At 41.4% G+C, this 16,482-nt stretch overlaps 1 protein-coding gene across 3 annotated transcripts in view; it reads right to left on the bottom strand.

The window, feature by feature from the left end:
• Window positions 1-2,164: 2,164 nt before the first annotated feature.
• ZNF410 (zinc finger protein 410) overlaps window positions 2,165-16,482 on the bottom strand; it is a 31,601-nt gene continuing 17,283 nt past the window's right edge. For all 3 annotated transcript variants that reach the window (XM_048855969.2, XM_048855967.2, XM_048855971.2), the window contains exons 8-12: window positions 13,817-13,906; window positions 6,016-6,141; window positions 5,174-5,311; window positions 4,478-4,613; window positions 2,165-2,976 (exon numbers count right to left, since the gene is read on the bottom strand). In XM_048855969.2, the coding sequence (XP_048711926.1) occupies window positions 4,486-4,613; window positions 5,174-5,311; window positions 6,016-6,141; window positions 13,817-13,906 (482 nt within the window). In that variant the 3' untranslated portion in view covers window positions 2,165-2,976; window positions 4,478-4,485. The remainder of the gene's footprint in view (window positions 2,977-4,477; window positions 4,614-5,173; window positions 5,312-6,015; window positions 6,142-13,816; window positions 13,907-16,482) is intronic.

Below are 16,482 nucleotides of genomic sequence, written 5' to 3'. Positions count from 1 at the left end.
TTACTTCTTGTCCTACTTTCCCAGAACATGGAGAACAATTGATCACCATCCTCTTCATCACAGCCCTTAAGATTTTAAACACTGTCAGGTCCCCCCATATTTTAAAACTAGTATCAAATCGTCTTTTCTCAAAACTAAATACATCCAATTTTTTATCCTTTCCTTGTAAGTCAGATTTTCTAAACCTTTTATCATTGTTGTTGCTCTTCTTAGGACTTTCCAATCTGTCCACATCTTTCTTAAAGTGTGCCACCCAGAACTGTCAAATAGAGCAGGACAGTTACTTCCGCCTTCTTACATACGACATTGCAGTTAATGCAACCCAGACTGATATCTTTTTTTGTAACTGCATCATACTGTTAGCTCATATTTACTTTGTGATCCACCTCTACTCTCCCCTGCCCCGATCCTTCTCAGCAGTATTACCACCTGGCAGTTATTTCCTCTTTTGTAGGAAGAAAAAATTAAATGCACCCCTAAGTGTAGTACTCTTCACTTTTCTTTATCGAATATTATGTTGATTTCAGACCAATTCTCCAATTTGTCACAGTTGTTTTGAATTCTAACTGTCCTCCAAAGCGATTACACCCCCCCAACTTGTGTCATTTGCAAATTTTTATAAACATACTCTCCACTTCGTGATGCAAGTTATTAATGAAAACACTGAATTTTACCAGCCCCAGAATGGACTCCCTACAGAATTCCCCTCAGGTGTGTCCCCAGAGTTTCACAGTCAACCACTGATTACTACTCTGAGTACAGTCTTTCAACCAGTTTTGCACCCACCTTACAATAATTTCATTTTTTTTCCAATTTCAATTTCACAAAGCCAACATTTCCCTAGTTTGCTTTTTTGTTGTGGATGGTTTTGGGACCAGTTCTACTACTGATATCAGTGGCTGTTAGGGGACCAAGCCTGTCCCCATTAACATTACTGGGAGCTTTTTCTACATGGATTTCAGTGGGACCAGGCACTATATATGAGTATGTCCACTGCACTGCCTGGCTGCATCTTAAATGATATAAAGGGTATTTCTATACCTGACAGCAAATAGAGATCTTCCTTCAGATAACAGCGGGGGTGAGATAGTCTGTGTTTTTAGGGGTAAGTCTCATTGACAATTAGAATATTTTCTGAAAATTGTGCATTATGTCAAAGTGCTTTGAGATTAAAAGATGTCTGTTTCTTTGTACCACCCTATCCTTACTCTCTGTTCTCTCTGCATACCCTTCAACTTGGAAAAAAAGAAGGTAGGCGTAGGAGTTGGCACTTTCCTTTCCACCAGCTGAGCCAGTGCCCCAACTTGAGTTGACACACCAGTGCTGCAGGGTAGCAGTCCTTCTCATTGGCTGAGCCTCAATAGAATCTTAGCTTTCATTTAAAACAAAAAATTAAGTTTTCTAGCCTTTCTGGTTGAAGCACCTTCTAAATGTGGAACCAATGCAAGTGCTGAGTCTGCAGACAGAGAATGGAACAGTATCTCTGAGAATCACATATTGTCCCTTCACTATAGCAAAGGTCCCTACCTACAAAAGAGCCACTGTTGTTCCATTAGGCAGGGGTACGCTGTGCAGAGAGGTTTCAGGGTGTGAGCAGTCTGGTGGCCAGGGCACTACATAGGCCAAATCCTGTCCCATAGAAGGGTCACAGAGGCCTCTCCTGTTACTACAGCCCAGAAGAAAGTGGTGGTGGTGAAGGGACTGTATTGTCGCTGTGTGCCATGCCACTAGGTTGGATGGGATGGGGAGAACAGAATTCCTTCCCCACCCCAAATCATTTTCTGTGTAAAGCCCATTTATACTCAGGCTTATAGGTGTGTACCTGTGGGGTGGCAGGAAGTAGCATATTGTCCTAAAGATGTAAACTTCGACTTTTATCTCAATGGGGTGCTAACTCAGAAGTCTAATAACAATCATTTAAATGTCCACACAGCTAACAGTTTCACCACAGACCATTATAACAGAAAGATCCAGAGTTAATTGGATCGATGGAACATGATTAGAGCACCATTACCTTTGTACTCACCCCGGCTACCATCTAGCACGGCTGACACGTTTTCAACAGTGACCCTTGCACATACTGTCTGTGCCACACTTTGGGAGAAAGATATACAAATTATTACATTTACAGAATTTAAATAAAAACACTTTCTGCCAAACCAAATCAGAAGCCAAAGAGCGAAACAGGCTGTTTATTTACAATACAGTAAAACACTTAATCTTCTACCTCTGATTTTTAAATAAAAAAAACTAAACATACTAATAAGCATTTTAGAAATGAAGAAATATGGGGCAAAGCAAGAAGCAGAGCTGGCTCTGAGGTAATCCTCTAACTTGTGTCTGGCCTCAGACTCTGGGGCAAGGTGGAACTCTAGGGAACATATTTTCATAAAGCAAGGAAGAGTGGTGGAGAAGCTCCTGCCCCTCAAGGAAGAGCCTCAGATTCTAGTTAGGGTCAGCCTGGAAATAAACCTTCAAAACTCAGAAGGAAGAATGGGACTGCAATGCTCTGATTTAGAATCCACAACACCCTAAATATTCTCCTCTAAGAAAAGCCCCTATTAGTTGCTTAAGCAATACTAATAATGCCTTGTAAGTGCTGGAGCTTGTGAACAAACTTCAGCTTCAGGTGAAAGTGGTTTGATGTTGCAGTGGTGGAAGTGCTGCATCCCTCCCGATGGCAGGTTTAGAAAGTCCCACCTGTCAGTCCAACATGATTAGTGGCTCCTGAATTTAGCTTCAGGAATATGCTTCAGCAACCAGGAACTCTCATGTTCTACATCTCATATCCCATTCTGGGCTGCAGTTTAGTTTTTGTTGCAGCAAGTCATGAAAAGTAAACTGCCTGCACAGCATGTACTCTGGATTCAGGTCCTGCATCTCTCCTTTAAGAGATCTGCACACAGAAGTCTGTTCTTTAACTTTACATCCTGTGTCTTCTCTTACTAGATCATTGGTTTCTTCTTCCTTTTGTAACTGTAAAGTCAACACACACATAGTTCAGATTAACATTTATCTGCATACATAGCATCATCAGTATTCTGCACATAGAACTAGTTTACATTCTTCCAAATCACCCACAACTGTCCTGCTACCCACAAACACCCAACCTGTTCTAAAAAGCTTGCCACAACATGCAGCCAAAGCAAGCATCCCTGCTCCCAGGACCAGGTCACCTGCCTCCCGGTTTTCAGAAAACTCATTTTCCTAGGCAGCCATCTGAAAACTTATGTTGAACCCCACTCTGAATTAAAATTTTAAAGTGTCTGGAAGGAAGAGAGGGAGAAGAAAGAATGGCAGGAGGATCGGACTTAATCTATAAACCTATTAAGTAAAATTGCAACTGAAAAGAAGCCCAGATTGGAGTAAAAATAGTGGCACAAAGTGAACTTGCTGAATGAAATTATTGATAAAAGAGTCTGACAGTCAGTTTTCAGACTTGTTACAGCGACCTCCCACCAAAAGAAAAAAATTCTTAAAAGGGATGGAAGTGTCTATGTGAAAAATCTAAAGCTTGTTTTGATTGGACAAGATTGCTACTCCTTTTAGGCAGTTCTGGGGAACACTTAATAACATAGGATCATTTGACTGAATCAAAGATATTCCACCCAGACGACATCATTATTCCCATGGCTATGTCCTGAGCAACAGCTAAGGTTCCAGCTATCTCTGTCTGGCATGTACATTTCCTCCCATCTATTTTATATCTTTCTCTTTTTGCCTTCTATATAGTAATAGTTCAGTTTAACCAACCAGAATAGATTTAATGTTGCAGTATTTTGGTGAGATCTGGTTGGGAAGCTAAATGCGATTCCTGAGCAGCCTGTCTTAGTAAAATTTTGCCAAGGCCCTGGGATTTCCAGTTGGGTCCTGTACTGTGCTTGTGATCTTCCAGCAAATGAACTGCAAGTCAGACACACACCCTCTTTTGCTATTTTTATTCTCTTGCCTTTGTGTATGTTTTTGCTTGTCCTAAAGACAAACAGGATTGGACTTTTAAACAATTTAAGAACTGAGAACGACCAACTAAATTTGATTCAGTTCAAATAAGAACAGTTGATGCCATTTAAAGAGACTTCAAACACAGATCCTCCCTTTAGTTTAAACTACTCCTTACAAAGGGGGAGGTGGGAAGGGGAGAGAAGGGAGAAAATGGTATTGCTAAAATAAACAGCTAAGTTTTAAATATTATATAGCGTACTATGAATTTACCCACATCTTGGCATTGTAACCATGAACTCAAGTTATGCTGTGACAGTAAAAACAACAAAATATGCGACTTAAAAACCATCTCTGATCATCTTAACAAAACGTGCTGTGTTCTCAGGCCAGGAAGTTGTCTTTCTTTTGGTCTACAAATATCTTAGAAACAACAATGTGAAAATACAGACTCTTCATTTTTATTCTGAAGTTTAGCAGCAACATTAGATTTTTTTTTTTAAACTTTAAAGAAGGAATAAAGGCCTGCTCAACTGACCTGTACATTTACTGTAGTAAAGCAGACACCCCATAGGAGTGTCTCCCTGTTGACATGGTGACCAGGTGATGAGATTGTGGCAAAACGACATCAGGTGCTGACTGAAGGGCTCCTGGTGTCGCTTCAGCAAGAACCTCTGAGAATCACAACACATTGACAGACAGTGGCACCACACGTTTAGATTGCAATTTGCAAACAGACCTATTTAATTGGAGATTAATTTAAGTGCATCAAATCACCCTGAGCTCTTCATGTGACACACCAAACAAACTTGATTGTGGCCTTCAACAAAATGACTAAGTTAGGAGGATGAAGAGAACATAGCAGGTATAATTTAATTACATTAAGTAGTACATTTATTTAGGCTATTAAGAGTCAGCCCTAATAGTGAGATGTATTAGCATAGTCTCTCAAGGTAAAGGATGAAAGGCCTGTTGCTTGAAACATTTAAAACATCTTAGGTTTTAGGAGAACGAGCTGCAGGAACAGTATTGCAATGCCTTCCCAGGACACGGGCTAAAGAATTAATCTCTTTTCCATCTCCAGCTTTATAATTCATTCTCCATCTACTCAATCCACTACGTGCACAGTAAAAGCAACACTCAATTATCCCTCTGCATCATAGTGAGACTGGAGGAATGACCCTACTTCAGTCACCACATATAAGGGGGCGGAAAAAAGAGCAGCTGGTCTCACCCTCCTCTACTCCAATAATAGACTCAGTATCTGGCAGGTGCAGAGACTCCACGCCAAGACGAGGCTGAGAGTTCATGGAGATCAGATTCTTACTATGCACAGCTGCTTCTTCCAGCAAACTGCTGCCCACCAGCGACTCTGTTACAAAAACAACGTGCTGTGAACTATCTAGACTCTGCCTTTGCAGCTCACCACCCACAGAGGAAGGGACCTCTCTGTCTCATACAGACCCAGCGAAAATGTCTATTTTCCGAAGATACCCACTTCCATGAATTCCCACTCTTGGGTCTGTGCTTCCAGCACACCACCAGGTGGGAACTCCCAGAGTTTTAAAATGTTAAGCCCTTAGAACACCTGCAATACAAACAGGCAGAGGTGGATATATTAGGTGAATTACTTATATAGGAAGAATAGGTTCTGCACCCTAAAACAGAGGAGAGGTATGTATGAAGAGCATAAGCTTCCCTTCAAAAGGGACCAGATTCAAGATTTTTCAAAGCAAGGGCCCACCTGCCCCTTGGCTGTCACCCAGAGATGCCCTCCTATCTTTTCCCCTCAACCTCTCTCACCTACTCCTTTCCCTTCACCTTTCCCAAGAAGTGTTTCCTCCGATCCAGACAAGAACTCCCTTCTCCATCCTTCCCTAAACTCCTTAGGGAGGGACAACCTGCCTGCCCCCACTGGCCTGTCCTCTCCTATTCCTGTAAGAACACACTCTCTCACCACCACCTCCTCCTCCTTCCCCCCCCCCCCATATACCCGCTTGTTCACTCATGTGTCGGAGTACCCCCCTCACATGCCCATCCCAGGGAGGATGCCTTTCTCTCCTGCACATTCCTTACCCGGTTGCTCTCGCTCTCTGCTTCCAGCAGCTCCAATTCTGGAGTGGTGCTTTCTCATATGCACATTCCGGCTACCACTCTGGGAAAATGTCTTCCCACAGATATGGCACTGATGGGGCTTCACTCCTGGAGGGGGGAAAAAAAAAAAAAAAGAACAGACCAAGTTGATACTTCTGAATTTGGGAGTAAAGACCCAATCAATAAATGGGAATATGGAGTCAAAAGGATAACATCATTGGCACTGAAATTCAGGTTAAAATCAATTCCTGTTTTCTAGAGAGAAGTAATTCTATCAGAAGGGAAGCACTTCAGAGATCAATGTTGCAAAGTGCTGAAAGAATCAAGTCTTGAGGAGGACTATCAGGTTCTCAGCCCTGTTTTGTGAGGATGTGTAAGTAATTTGCAGTGTCTGGCTATGTGCTCAGGAGAGATGTGGAAACATTTGATCTCTAGTTTGTACCTAGAATGTACTCTAACCAAAAGAGGGGTACTGGATGAGGGCAGAGTCTTGTGCAGTCTGAAAGATGTTGCTGTCTCTGGCCCACGCCATGAGGACAAGGCAGGGTCTGGTGTCCAGCCTCTAGTTAGTACGTAGGTTCGCTGTTTAAAGGCCAGCGTTTAGAGTTTTCACCGGACAATGGTGTTCATGGCCCACAAATGGAAGGCCAGTGGAGATGCTGTTCAAGGAAAAGGGGTGGAGTTAAACTTAATCCCAAAGAAACTATAAAAAAAACAGCCCCTACCTGCCGCACCCCACAGCCTCATTGAGGACACCAGAACAAACCACATTTGGAGTTTGCTGACCACGTTTGATGTTCAAAAGAGAATGGAGACATTTTTACAAAAGTGAAAATACCTCTACTATTTCAAACTCCTGTCTCCCTCTTTGTCCAATTACCATGAGATTAAAAACCAACACACACTCCCCCAAACCTGCTCTTGCCAACCACCACATGAGAGAGAGCTCAGATGGAGTGATTCTGATGATTATGGGGAGCAAAGGTTAAAATCTATCTTATAGTAGAAAGCTAGTTAAAACTTTAACTATGTTGTAGCTATCTGGCTCAATGACAAATATTTTATATAAATCAGTGAAATATTTGTACCTTTGAATTTAGAAATGGAATAAGCTAGAAAGGAGATGCAGGAGATAAATCAATCTAGTTTGTGTACTTGTGGCCTAACTGGCATCACAGAGACTTGGTGGGATAAATATCATGACTGGAAAACTGGTATAGAGAAGAATAAGTTGTTCAGGAAGGGCAGGCTGGGAAAAAGGGGAGGAAGTGTTGCACTGTACATGAAGAATGTATACACTTGTTCTCAGGTTCAGAAGGAGGTGAGAGGCAGACCAGTTGAAATCTCTTGGTAAAGATAAAATGGGGAAGAAGGAAAAAAAAAAAAAAGCAGACAGGGGTCTACTACACAACACCAAACTGGGAAGGAGAGATGAATGAGGCAATTCTAGAATAACAGAAATACCTGTAATATAAACATAAGACCTGTAATAATGGGGGATTTTAACCTTAACAGATATCTGTTGGAAAAGTAATACAGCAAAACACAAAATGTCCAATAAATTCTTGGAATATGTTGGGAACAACTTTTTGTTTCAAAATGGGGAGGAAATAACAAGGGGGACAGTCATTTTAGACTTTGATTCTGTCTAACAGGAAGGAATTAGTTGCAAATCTGAAGGCAATTTGGGGGAAAGTAATCACAAAATGATAGATGTAATGATTCTAAGGAAAGAAACGAATGAGAGCAGCTGAATATGGACAATGAACTTCAAAAAGGAGGCTTTAACAAATTCAGAGAACTGGTAGATAAGTTCCATAGGAAGAAAATTTAAGAGAAAAACAAGTTCAGGAGAGCTGGCAGTTTATCAAAGAGAGTATCTATATTCAAGGCACAACAGCAGACTATCCTGGTGTGAAGAATTAGAATATGGAAACATGGCTGCATCAGAAGCTCTTTAATGGCCTGAAAATCAAAAAGGAAAAAATTGCTAAAGATGAGTGTCATGCTGCCTGGAATGGCTCACAACTGTGAGTGCCACTCTCCGATCAGACTGTCAGAAAACAGGGAAGACACCTCAAAGTGGTGGTATGTTCTATAATTAGATTTCACTAAGCCAGTAACAAACGTGAACTCCTGGATCACTACATTAGCCTTACCATGGAGTCACGGATAGCCCCCTTAGGCGCTCCAGCCGATATTACCATCCAGACAACTGGACTTTGTGATACTAGTCATTATGCCAAATATCACATCACCGTAGGTTACTCCTGTGATGTTATAGGATTAAAATATGACCATGTAGATCATTGTTCCTACCACTGTTATATAATTGCAACAAATCTTGTACAAAGTATGTCATGTAAGATGTCTTTGGAAAAGTTTTGATTTGCTGAATATGATTACACTATTTGTATACATGTATAATTTTTATAGCTAAAGTTATGAATATTGACTATGTACCTGTACTTCAAATGTGTCTGCCCCATGGTAGTTTGCATCCATGGCCAGCACACTGTGAATGGAGTATTCAAGTTGATGGCTCATCAACAAACACAATGAACCATGAAAGAAACCTATCCACACCTGACATGGGTAAAGACATCTGCTATGACTCAGCAAAGCATGCATGGACATGTGACTTGCCCATGTGACTCCAAACTCCATCTTGTTACTTGTATTTTTCCCACAATCTGTGCGGAGGACTTTGTTTGAAAAAAATGGGTTTCCCTCCACATGGCAGAAGCTATAAAAGGCACTGGAAGCATCTCCATTTTGCCTCTTTCCTGCTCAAACCTCTGAATTATGAACTTATACTATGGGAGCATTCTAACAAAAGGACTAAGGACCTTTCAATGTTTTGGAAGTAACCAAAGACTTAACAAGCCAGCAGTTTATTCCATCATTGCTACAAGTTTGATCCAAGAACCTTGCGCTTTTTGTATGTATTTGATTCCTTTAACCAATTTTAACTCTCACCTTTCTTTCTTTTTATAAATAAATCTTTAGATACTAAAAACTAGCAACAGCATGATCATTAGGTAAGACCTGGGTATATGGCAGTATATATTGACCTGGGTATGTGGCAGGTCCTTTGGAATCAGAAAAACCCTTTGGTTGATGAAACTGGTTTTAAATAACCACTCATCATTAAGTCTAGTGTTTTTGGTGGGGATACAAGGACTGGAATACCTAAGGAGACTGCTTTTCTGACTTCTTGTTAGCCAGTGTGGTGCAACAGAAGTTTACTTCTGTTGCTGGTCTGGTATATCTTATGGGAGAATAACCACCAGTTTTGGGGGGGGGGGTGTCTGCCCTATTTCTCAGCAGTTTGTCCTGAATTTGGTATTCTCAGTTATGACCCACTGAGGCACAGTGACAACTCCCAACCAAAAGGGTCAGTCACTTACCCTAGGTCAATGGATACTCTCAATCTCCAACCAAAGACAATGCTGGCAGCCAATTTCTCTAGTAAACTAACTAAAGATTTATTAGCTAAGAAAAAGAAACGTTATTGAAAGGTTGAAAGCAGGTAAAATACATTAACAGGTCAATAAGTCTGTAAGTCCAAAATGACAGCAGAGATGTAGTAATCCGCTAGTTTTCTAGAAGTCCCTCAGGGTTACCCAAAACAATTTTGGGGATCTCTGTCTTGCATCTGGAATGCTTCCCTGAGAGGTGTCCAAATAGTTCATAGATATATTCCCTGGATCCATTCTTATAGCTCCTTTCCATGGAAAGCAATCTGGGAAGTGCTTTCATTCACAGTATGGGCTTCTCCTTGGTTGACTAAATGCACACTGAGTCTGCAAATTTCCATTGTTGAACATAATGACCCAGGCTTTAAAGTTAGCAGCCCTCTTCATTTACATTTCCAAGGCTCCAATTGTGTTTGATTGGTAAAAGTAATTACCAGGATATAAACTATGTAAATTGTAATGTAATAGCACACATCAGTCCTTCCTTAGTTTTCATGAAGTTTACACATCAAGTAAATTCTCATCCTAATACTAACTCACCTTTTGATCTAGGGTTAATTAAGTACAGGAATATACATAACGTAATGCGATAGCAATCAACAGAATATAGACAGGTTAAAACAATATCTATTAACACATAAGTGAGTTAATCTATGTACACTAGACTACTTAACATTTCTTTGATATTCACACAGAAGTGAATTGGCCTACGGCTCTGATCTGCTGGGCTGTCAGCATCACAATAAGTATCGGAATAGCACAAGCATGCAGGGACAAAATCAGAAAGGCTAAAGCACAGGGTTGCACCTAGCCTAGCAAGGGACATAAATGACAATAAAAAGAGGTTGTATAAATACATTAGGAACAAGAGAGAGAAAGATGAAGGAAAGTGTAGGTCCACTACTTAGTGGGGAAGGAGAGCAAATAAGGGAGGAGACCAAGAAGGCAGAGGTGTTTAATGTCTATTTTGCTTCAGTCTTATCAAAAAAGGTTAACTGTGACCAGATGCTTAACACAATTAATATTAACAAGATGGAAAAAACACAAAGTAAAAGAATAAGGTAAGAACAGGTTAAAGAATATTTATATAAAAAAGTCAGATGTATTCAAGTCAGCAGGGCTAGATGAAATTCACCCTAGGGTACTTAAGGAACTAGCTGAAGCAATCTCAGAACCATTAGTGATTATCTTCAAGAATTCATGGAGGACAGATGAGGTGCCAGAGGACTGGAGAAGGGCAAACATAGTACTTTCTTTAAAAAAGGGGAACAAAGAGAACCCAGAGAATTATAGACCAGTCAGTCTAACTTCAATACCTGGAAAGATCCTGGAACAAATTATTAAACAGTCAGTTTGCAAATACCTAGAGAATAATAGGGTGATAAGTAGCAGTCAATGTGGGTTTGTTAGGAACAAATCATGCCAAACCAATCTAATTTCCTTCTTTGACAGGGTTACTGGCCCAGCAGATGGAGAGGAAGCAGAAGTAGTCAATCTTTTACTCCTGGGGGCATTCTGCACCAAAAAAAATAAAAATTCTCCACACAATATTTTAAAGTTCTGCAAAATTTGTCAAAATAACACTACATGATCACACCAGTTTCAATTATTTTGGTAATTTATTTCAAAGTACTTGTCAGCAAGTATGTCTGTAACAATACAGGCAAACACAAAAATTCCCCCAGGAGTAGAGAGTTAAAGAAACCCCTATGACAACTAAGTTCTTGTTTCTCTGCCTCCTTCCTAGCCCAGAGCCCAGCTGGGGGGGCCAGATATCCCTAAACCCCTTCCCGAGCCCATCCACAGCTCTCCACCCCCCAGCCAATACACCGGAACCCCCACGCCCCCAGCCGCACGGCCCACCTGGCCCAGATACAAGCACACTCTCCCCGCCCCGAGCCCAGCCATGCCCCCCCAGCCCAGACACCTGCCCCCCTCCCCAGAGCCCAGGGATCCAGAGGGAGAAACAGCTTGTTGCTCAGTCCCAGGCTTGTGTGGAGTTTCCCCATGTGCCAGCCTCTCCTTCTTTCAGGGCATGCTGGGAACTGCAGCTGCCAGGAACCCTCTAACTTCCTCCCCTCCCCCCAGCAGGATCTTCTATGTGCAAGCTGGGCTCTGCCAGGTCCAACAGCCCCTAGTGGCAGCCAGCAACGTTGCAGCCCATTTCTGTAGGAGAAAGGAAATTCTGCGCGCACATTAATTTCTGCAAAAGTCTGCATTTCATAGTGGCACAGAAATTCCCCTGGAGTAATCTCGATTTTAGTAAGTCTTTTGATGCAGTCCCACATAACACCCTCATAAGCATACTAGGGAAATGTGGTCCAGATTAAATTAGTATAAGGTAGGTGCAAACTAGTTGAAACACTGTACTCAAAGAGGAATTATCAATGGTTCACTGTCTTACTGGGAGGACGTATTTAGTGGGGGCCTGATGAGGTCTGTCCTGGGTCTGGTACTATTCAATATTTTCATTAATGACTTGGATAATGGAGTGCAGAGTATGCTTATAATATCTGCAGATGACACCAACCTGGGAGTGGCTGCAAGCACTTTGGAGGAGGGGGTTAAAATCCAAAACACTGACAAACTGGAGAACTGGACAGAGGCACTGGCCACTGTCAGAAGACAGGATACTGGATTAGACTGATCACTGGTCTGACCCAATATGGCCATTTTTATGTTCTTATGTCTGAAATCAACAAGATAACATTTCATAAAGAAAATACCAGGAAGGAAAAAAATCAAATGCACAACTACAAAATGGGGAATAATTGGCTAGGTGATAGTACTGGTGAAAAGGATCTGGGGGTTATAGTGGATCACAAATTGCATATGAGCCAACAATGTGATGCAGCTGCAAAAGAGGCTAATATTCTGGAGTATATTAACAGGAATGTGAGATATAGGAGGCTATTGTCCTACCGATAAGGCCTCAGCTGGAGTACTTTGTTCAGTTTTAGACACCACACTCTAAGAAAGATATAGACAAATGGGAGAGAGTCCAGAGGAGAGCAACAAAAACAACAAAAGGCTTAGAAAACCTTACGTATGAGAGGTTAAAAAAAAAAATGGATAGGTTTAATCTAGAGAAAAGAAAACGGAGGACCTGATAATCTTCAAATTCGTGCAAGACAGTTATAAAGAAGACTGCGATCAACTGTTCTCCATGTCCACTTAAAGGGCAAGAAGTACCGTATATACTCGTTCATAAACCAAATTTTTTTAGTAAAAAAGGGAAGCATCAGAGAAGGGGGTCATCTTATGAATGGGTATAGAGAGGGGAGAGGTGGGACACAGCCCCTCCCCGCAACAGAGGGAGCAAGGAGAGGCAGCACAGCCAGCAGAGCCAGAAGGGAAGAGGCAGGGCCAGAGTCTCTCCGCTTCTGACCTCGCTGCGCTCCCCCCAGCCTCCGAAGCAGCTGCAGCTCTGGCCCCGGCCCACCGGAGCAGGCTGCAGCTGCGACGCCCCGCCCGGCCCTCGCCAGATAAGGTGGGAAGGGATGGGATGGGGAGTGTGTGGGGGTCCCAGGCGTTACGCCCCTGACCCCCAGCTTCTCCCCCCAAAAAATTTCCCCACCAGTTGATGTCCCGGCCCCTAAGGGTAAGCAGCTGGCACGCCGGGACACTGTTTACTTTGGTTTACCTCCGTGCCTGCGGAGGCTCGAGGTAAATAAACCATCTCGGCCCGCCAGCAGCTCATCCTGATGGCCCGGGAGCCAAAGTTTGCCAACCCCTGAATTATAGGGTCATCTTATGAATGGGTCATAAAAATATTCCCTTTTTACTTATCCATCGTGGGGGAGTCTGCTTATAAACGAACCGGCTTATGATCGAGTATATACGGTAATCAGCTTAATCTGCTGCAAGGGAGATTTAAATTAGATATTAGAAATACTTTCTAATCATAAGGGTAGTTAAGCACTGGAACAGGTTTCTAAGGGAGGTTGTGGAATCCTGTCATTGGAGGTTTTTAAGAACAGATTAGACAAACACCTATCAGGGATGGTCTAAGTATACTTGGTCCTGCCTTAGTACACAGGAGTGAACTATATGACCTCTCAAGGTCCCTTCCAGACCTACGGTTCTATGATCCTATAATGACAGAGACTGGCAGAGGGTGGAGATCACAAGATCCAGGACAGGGCAGATACCAGGTACAGGACACGTTGTCCATGAAGGAAGTACTAAAAAAAACCCACAACACCACAAAGAACAGTTCCACAGAAAATAGGGGATTTTCTACTGAAAACTAGACCAAAATACTGCAACACAGACATTTAGCATATAGGCCTCATCTATCCTACCTGAGTGGACAACCAGGTGTTTCCGAAGGCTGGAGTATTCAGCAAATGAACGACCACATCCTTGTGCCTCACACAGGAAGGGCTTTTCTCCTGTATTGCATGAAACACAAGTTCTTAGGCATTAACACCTGTACAACATTTTATCTTCCAACCTCTTGTAACATCCCTCATCCACATTCATTCCTCCCCCTTGGCCTTACATTACAGCTACCAAAGTTCACCAAGAAGGCAGACTCCTTATGAATTTGTTTAATGCAACTTCTTCATTGGCTGTCAAGAGTCTATGCTGAAACTCCTTCTCCTCCAGTCTGAATGTGACTCTTCCATAGCATTTCCAGCCCATGACTCACAAAAAGAAGCCAATCAGGGCTCAGCTTGTCCATCTGTTTCTTAAAACATCTTTCCAGTATTAGGTGCCCACAAAGTAACACAATATTCCAGGTGTGGTTCCATAAGAACTATGTAGAAACTGACTACAACCCTGGCTGCTCTGAGATGTCATGCTCATCTCTATGCAGCTCAAAAATCACATGGGCTTGATTTGTTGCCATACCATATTTCAAATCCATATCTGAATTTTCTGATTACTATCATCCCTTAGATCTCTTTCAGTCAATACTGCTTCTTAGTCTTCTGCCTCCCACAGAATATCTGTGTTTGGGCTTATTATTCCCCGGATGTATTTGTTTTCATATTCCTAGGCGGAATCTCATTGCTATTTCCTTCTCATATGTCTAATCTTTATAGATCCCTTTGTATTTCTCCAACCTCATCGGCGTTCTCATCTTCCAATTTAGAATCATCTATGAATTTCATTAACCTGTTCTTAACCCTCTTCAAGGTCACTAACGAGGATGTTAAATAAAATTAGGACAAACAGATGCCTGCAGCATCCATTAGAGAACTGCTCACAACTCAGTACACTGCTGCTTATTATTACCCCTTAATCACAGCCCTACAGACAAATTTTATGCTATGCATCAGTCACTGCCAAGGCAATTTGAAATACTTCACACAAGACTAATGAGACATTGTGTCAGATGATATAGAAAAATTCATGTATATTATATCTATCACATACCCTTCATCCAGTAATTTTGTAAATCAGTGAAAAGAGTGCTCATATATTTAATGTGACTTCTTCTTTCTAACTCTTCTCCCATGCAATTTATTGCTTGGCTTAATAGTTATTGGGGTATTTGATATATCTGAAAGGGATTTAGGTAACATGCTCTGACTTGTACTGTGGTAGTGAGAGCGTGCATAAGATTCTCATCAGCCATTTATGTAACTTCCACAATCTTGCTCAATATAAATATTAGGAAGAAAAATTAGTACTGATGACACCCAATCAGTGGCTCAGCATATAGTTCTATCTATAGAAATAGATGGTGGGTTTGTTTGAACACAACCACAACTTGGAACTGTCTTCATGTTTGGTACATGAGGACAGTTCCCCCAACTTCCTTAAGTCTCATTTAATTTACACCAAAGCAAATATTTGCCACTTATTGCTAGCCACGATTTGGGAACAACTGGTCCGAGACATTTTTTAGTTTAGATATGCTACTTTCTGCTGGGTTCTGAAGTCACAGTATACACAACATCAGGGCTAACCAACCTTAGATCTCCCTGCAGAGAAAGATTAACAAAGTAGAAAACTGAGTCCAAAGACAACCCCAAACACACTATCACTACACATGCAAAACTTCACTATTCTGGTATATCACTTTCCATTACATCCCAGCTCCCATCCTTCAATTGTATGTTCTCTAGTTAGACAGTAAACTCTTCAAAGCAAGGATCTTGTCTTCATAGACATCCACAAAGCACATAGCACATTGGTGCAATATAAAACAAAACATGAGAATGGAGCACATATGTTCTGTGCTGCAGAAGTGTTTGTGGAACTACACTCAAAATCTGAGCTTTCATTTTAATAAAGTTGTTTTCAGCCTTTGCAATTGTAAAAGTAATTTTAAAACATTAACTGAGTAAGAACTGATGCAGTGTTCTCTTCCTGAGTCTCCAGTCTCAAACAATATTCTCAGACACACAGACTGCCCCGTACATTTCAATCGATTATTAACACTGAAACCTAAAGATTTCAGTTTAAATGTCAATGTTGGGGACTATTAAACTATTGAACGTTTTAGCAGACACATCCAGATAATGTGCTTATCTCAATTACACACTGACTCCCCATACTTTTCTAGGAATATAAAGCCCCAAATACCCACTACTTAGCTGCCAAGATCTTCAGCTAGTCCCCCAATTTCTATGATGCAGATCTGGACTGTCAATGTAAAAATCTGCAGCATATTAAGAACTGAAAATGTGTGGAAACTTAAAAATAAATTTAATGTATACTACAACAAACAGGGGCTACAGTACAATTGAATTATTCATTTTTATATTTATTAGAAACCTTCATTTTTTATTTTAAATGTAATTGTCATAGAATTCAGGTCCAGCTGGATGCCGAGGGCCAAGCATACAGCAGTACACCTTGATTAGCATAGCATTTGTGGAGCACTTTACATTATCAGAATGCTGTACTAAGCATTATCATTGCTTCTTCCTAATAGACCTTTCAGCTATGATTTTTGATCCTTTCCTCTCTAAACATTGCCTCTGTAGACATTTCTCAACATATTTAACTTTTA

This window comes from Caretta caretta, chromosome 6, assembly GCF_965140235.1.
Source record: "Caretta caretta isolate rCarCar2 chromosome 6, rCarCar1.hap1, whole genome shotgun sequence".
Classification (NCBI taxonomy): domain Eukaryota; kingdom Metazoa; phylum Chordata; order Testudines; family Cheloniidae; genus Caretta; species Caretta caretta.
Note: the sequence above shows the minus strand (reverse complement) of the source record. Positions and strands in the feature narration are given on the sequence as shown.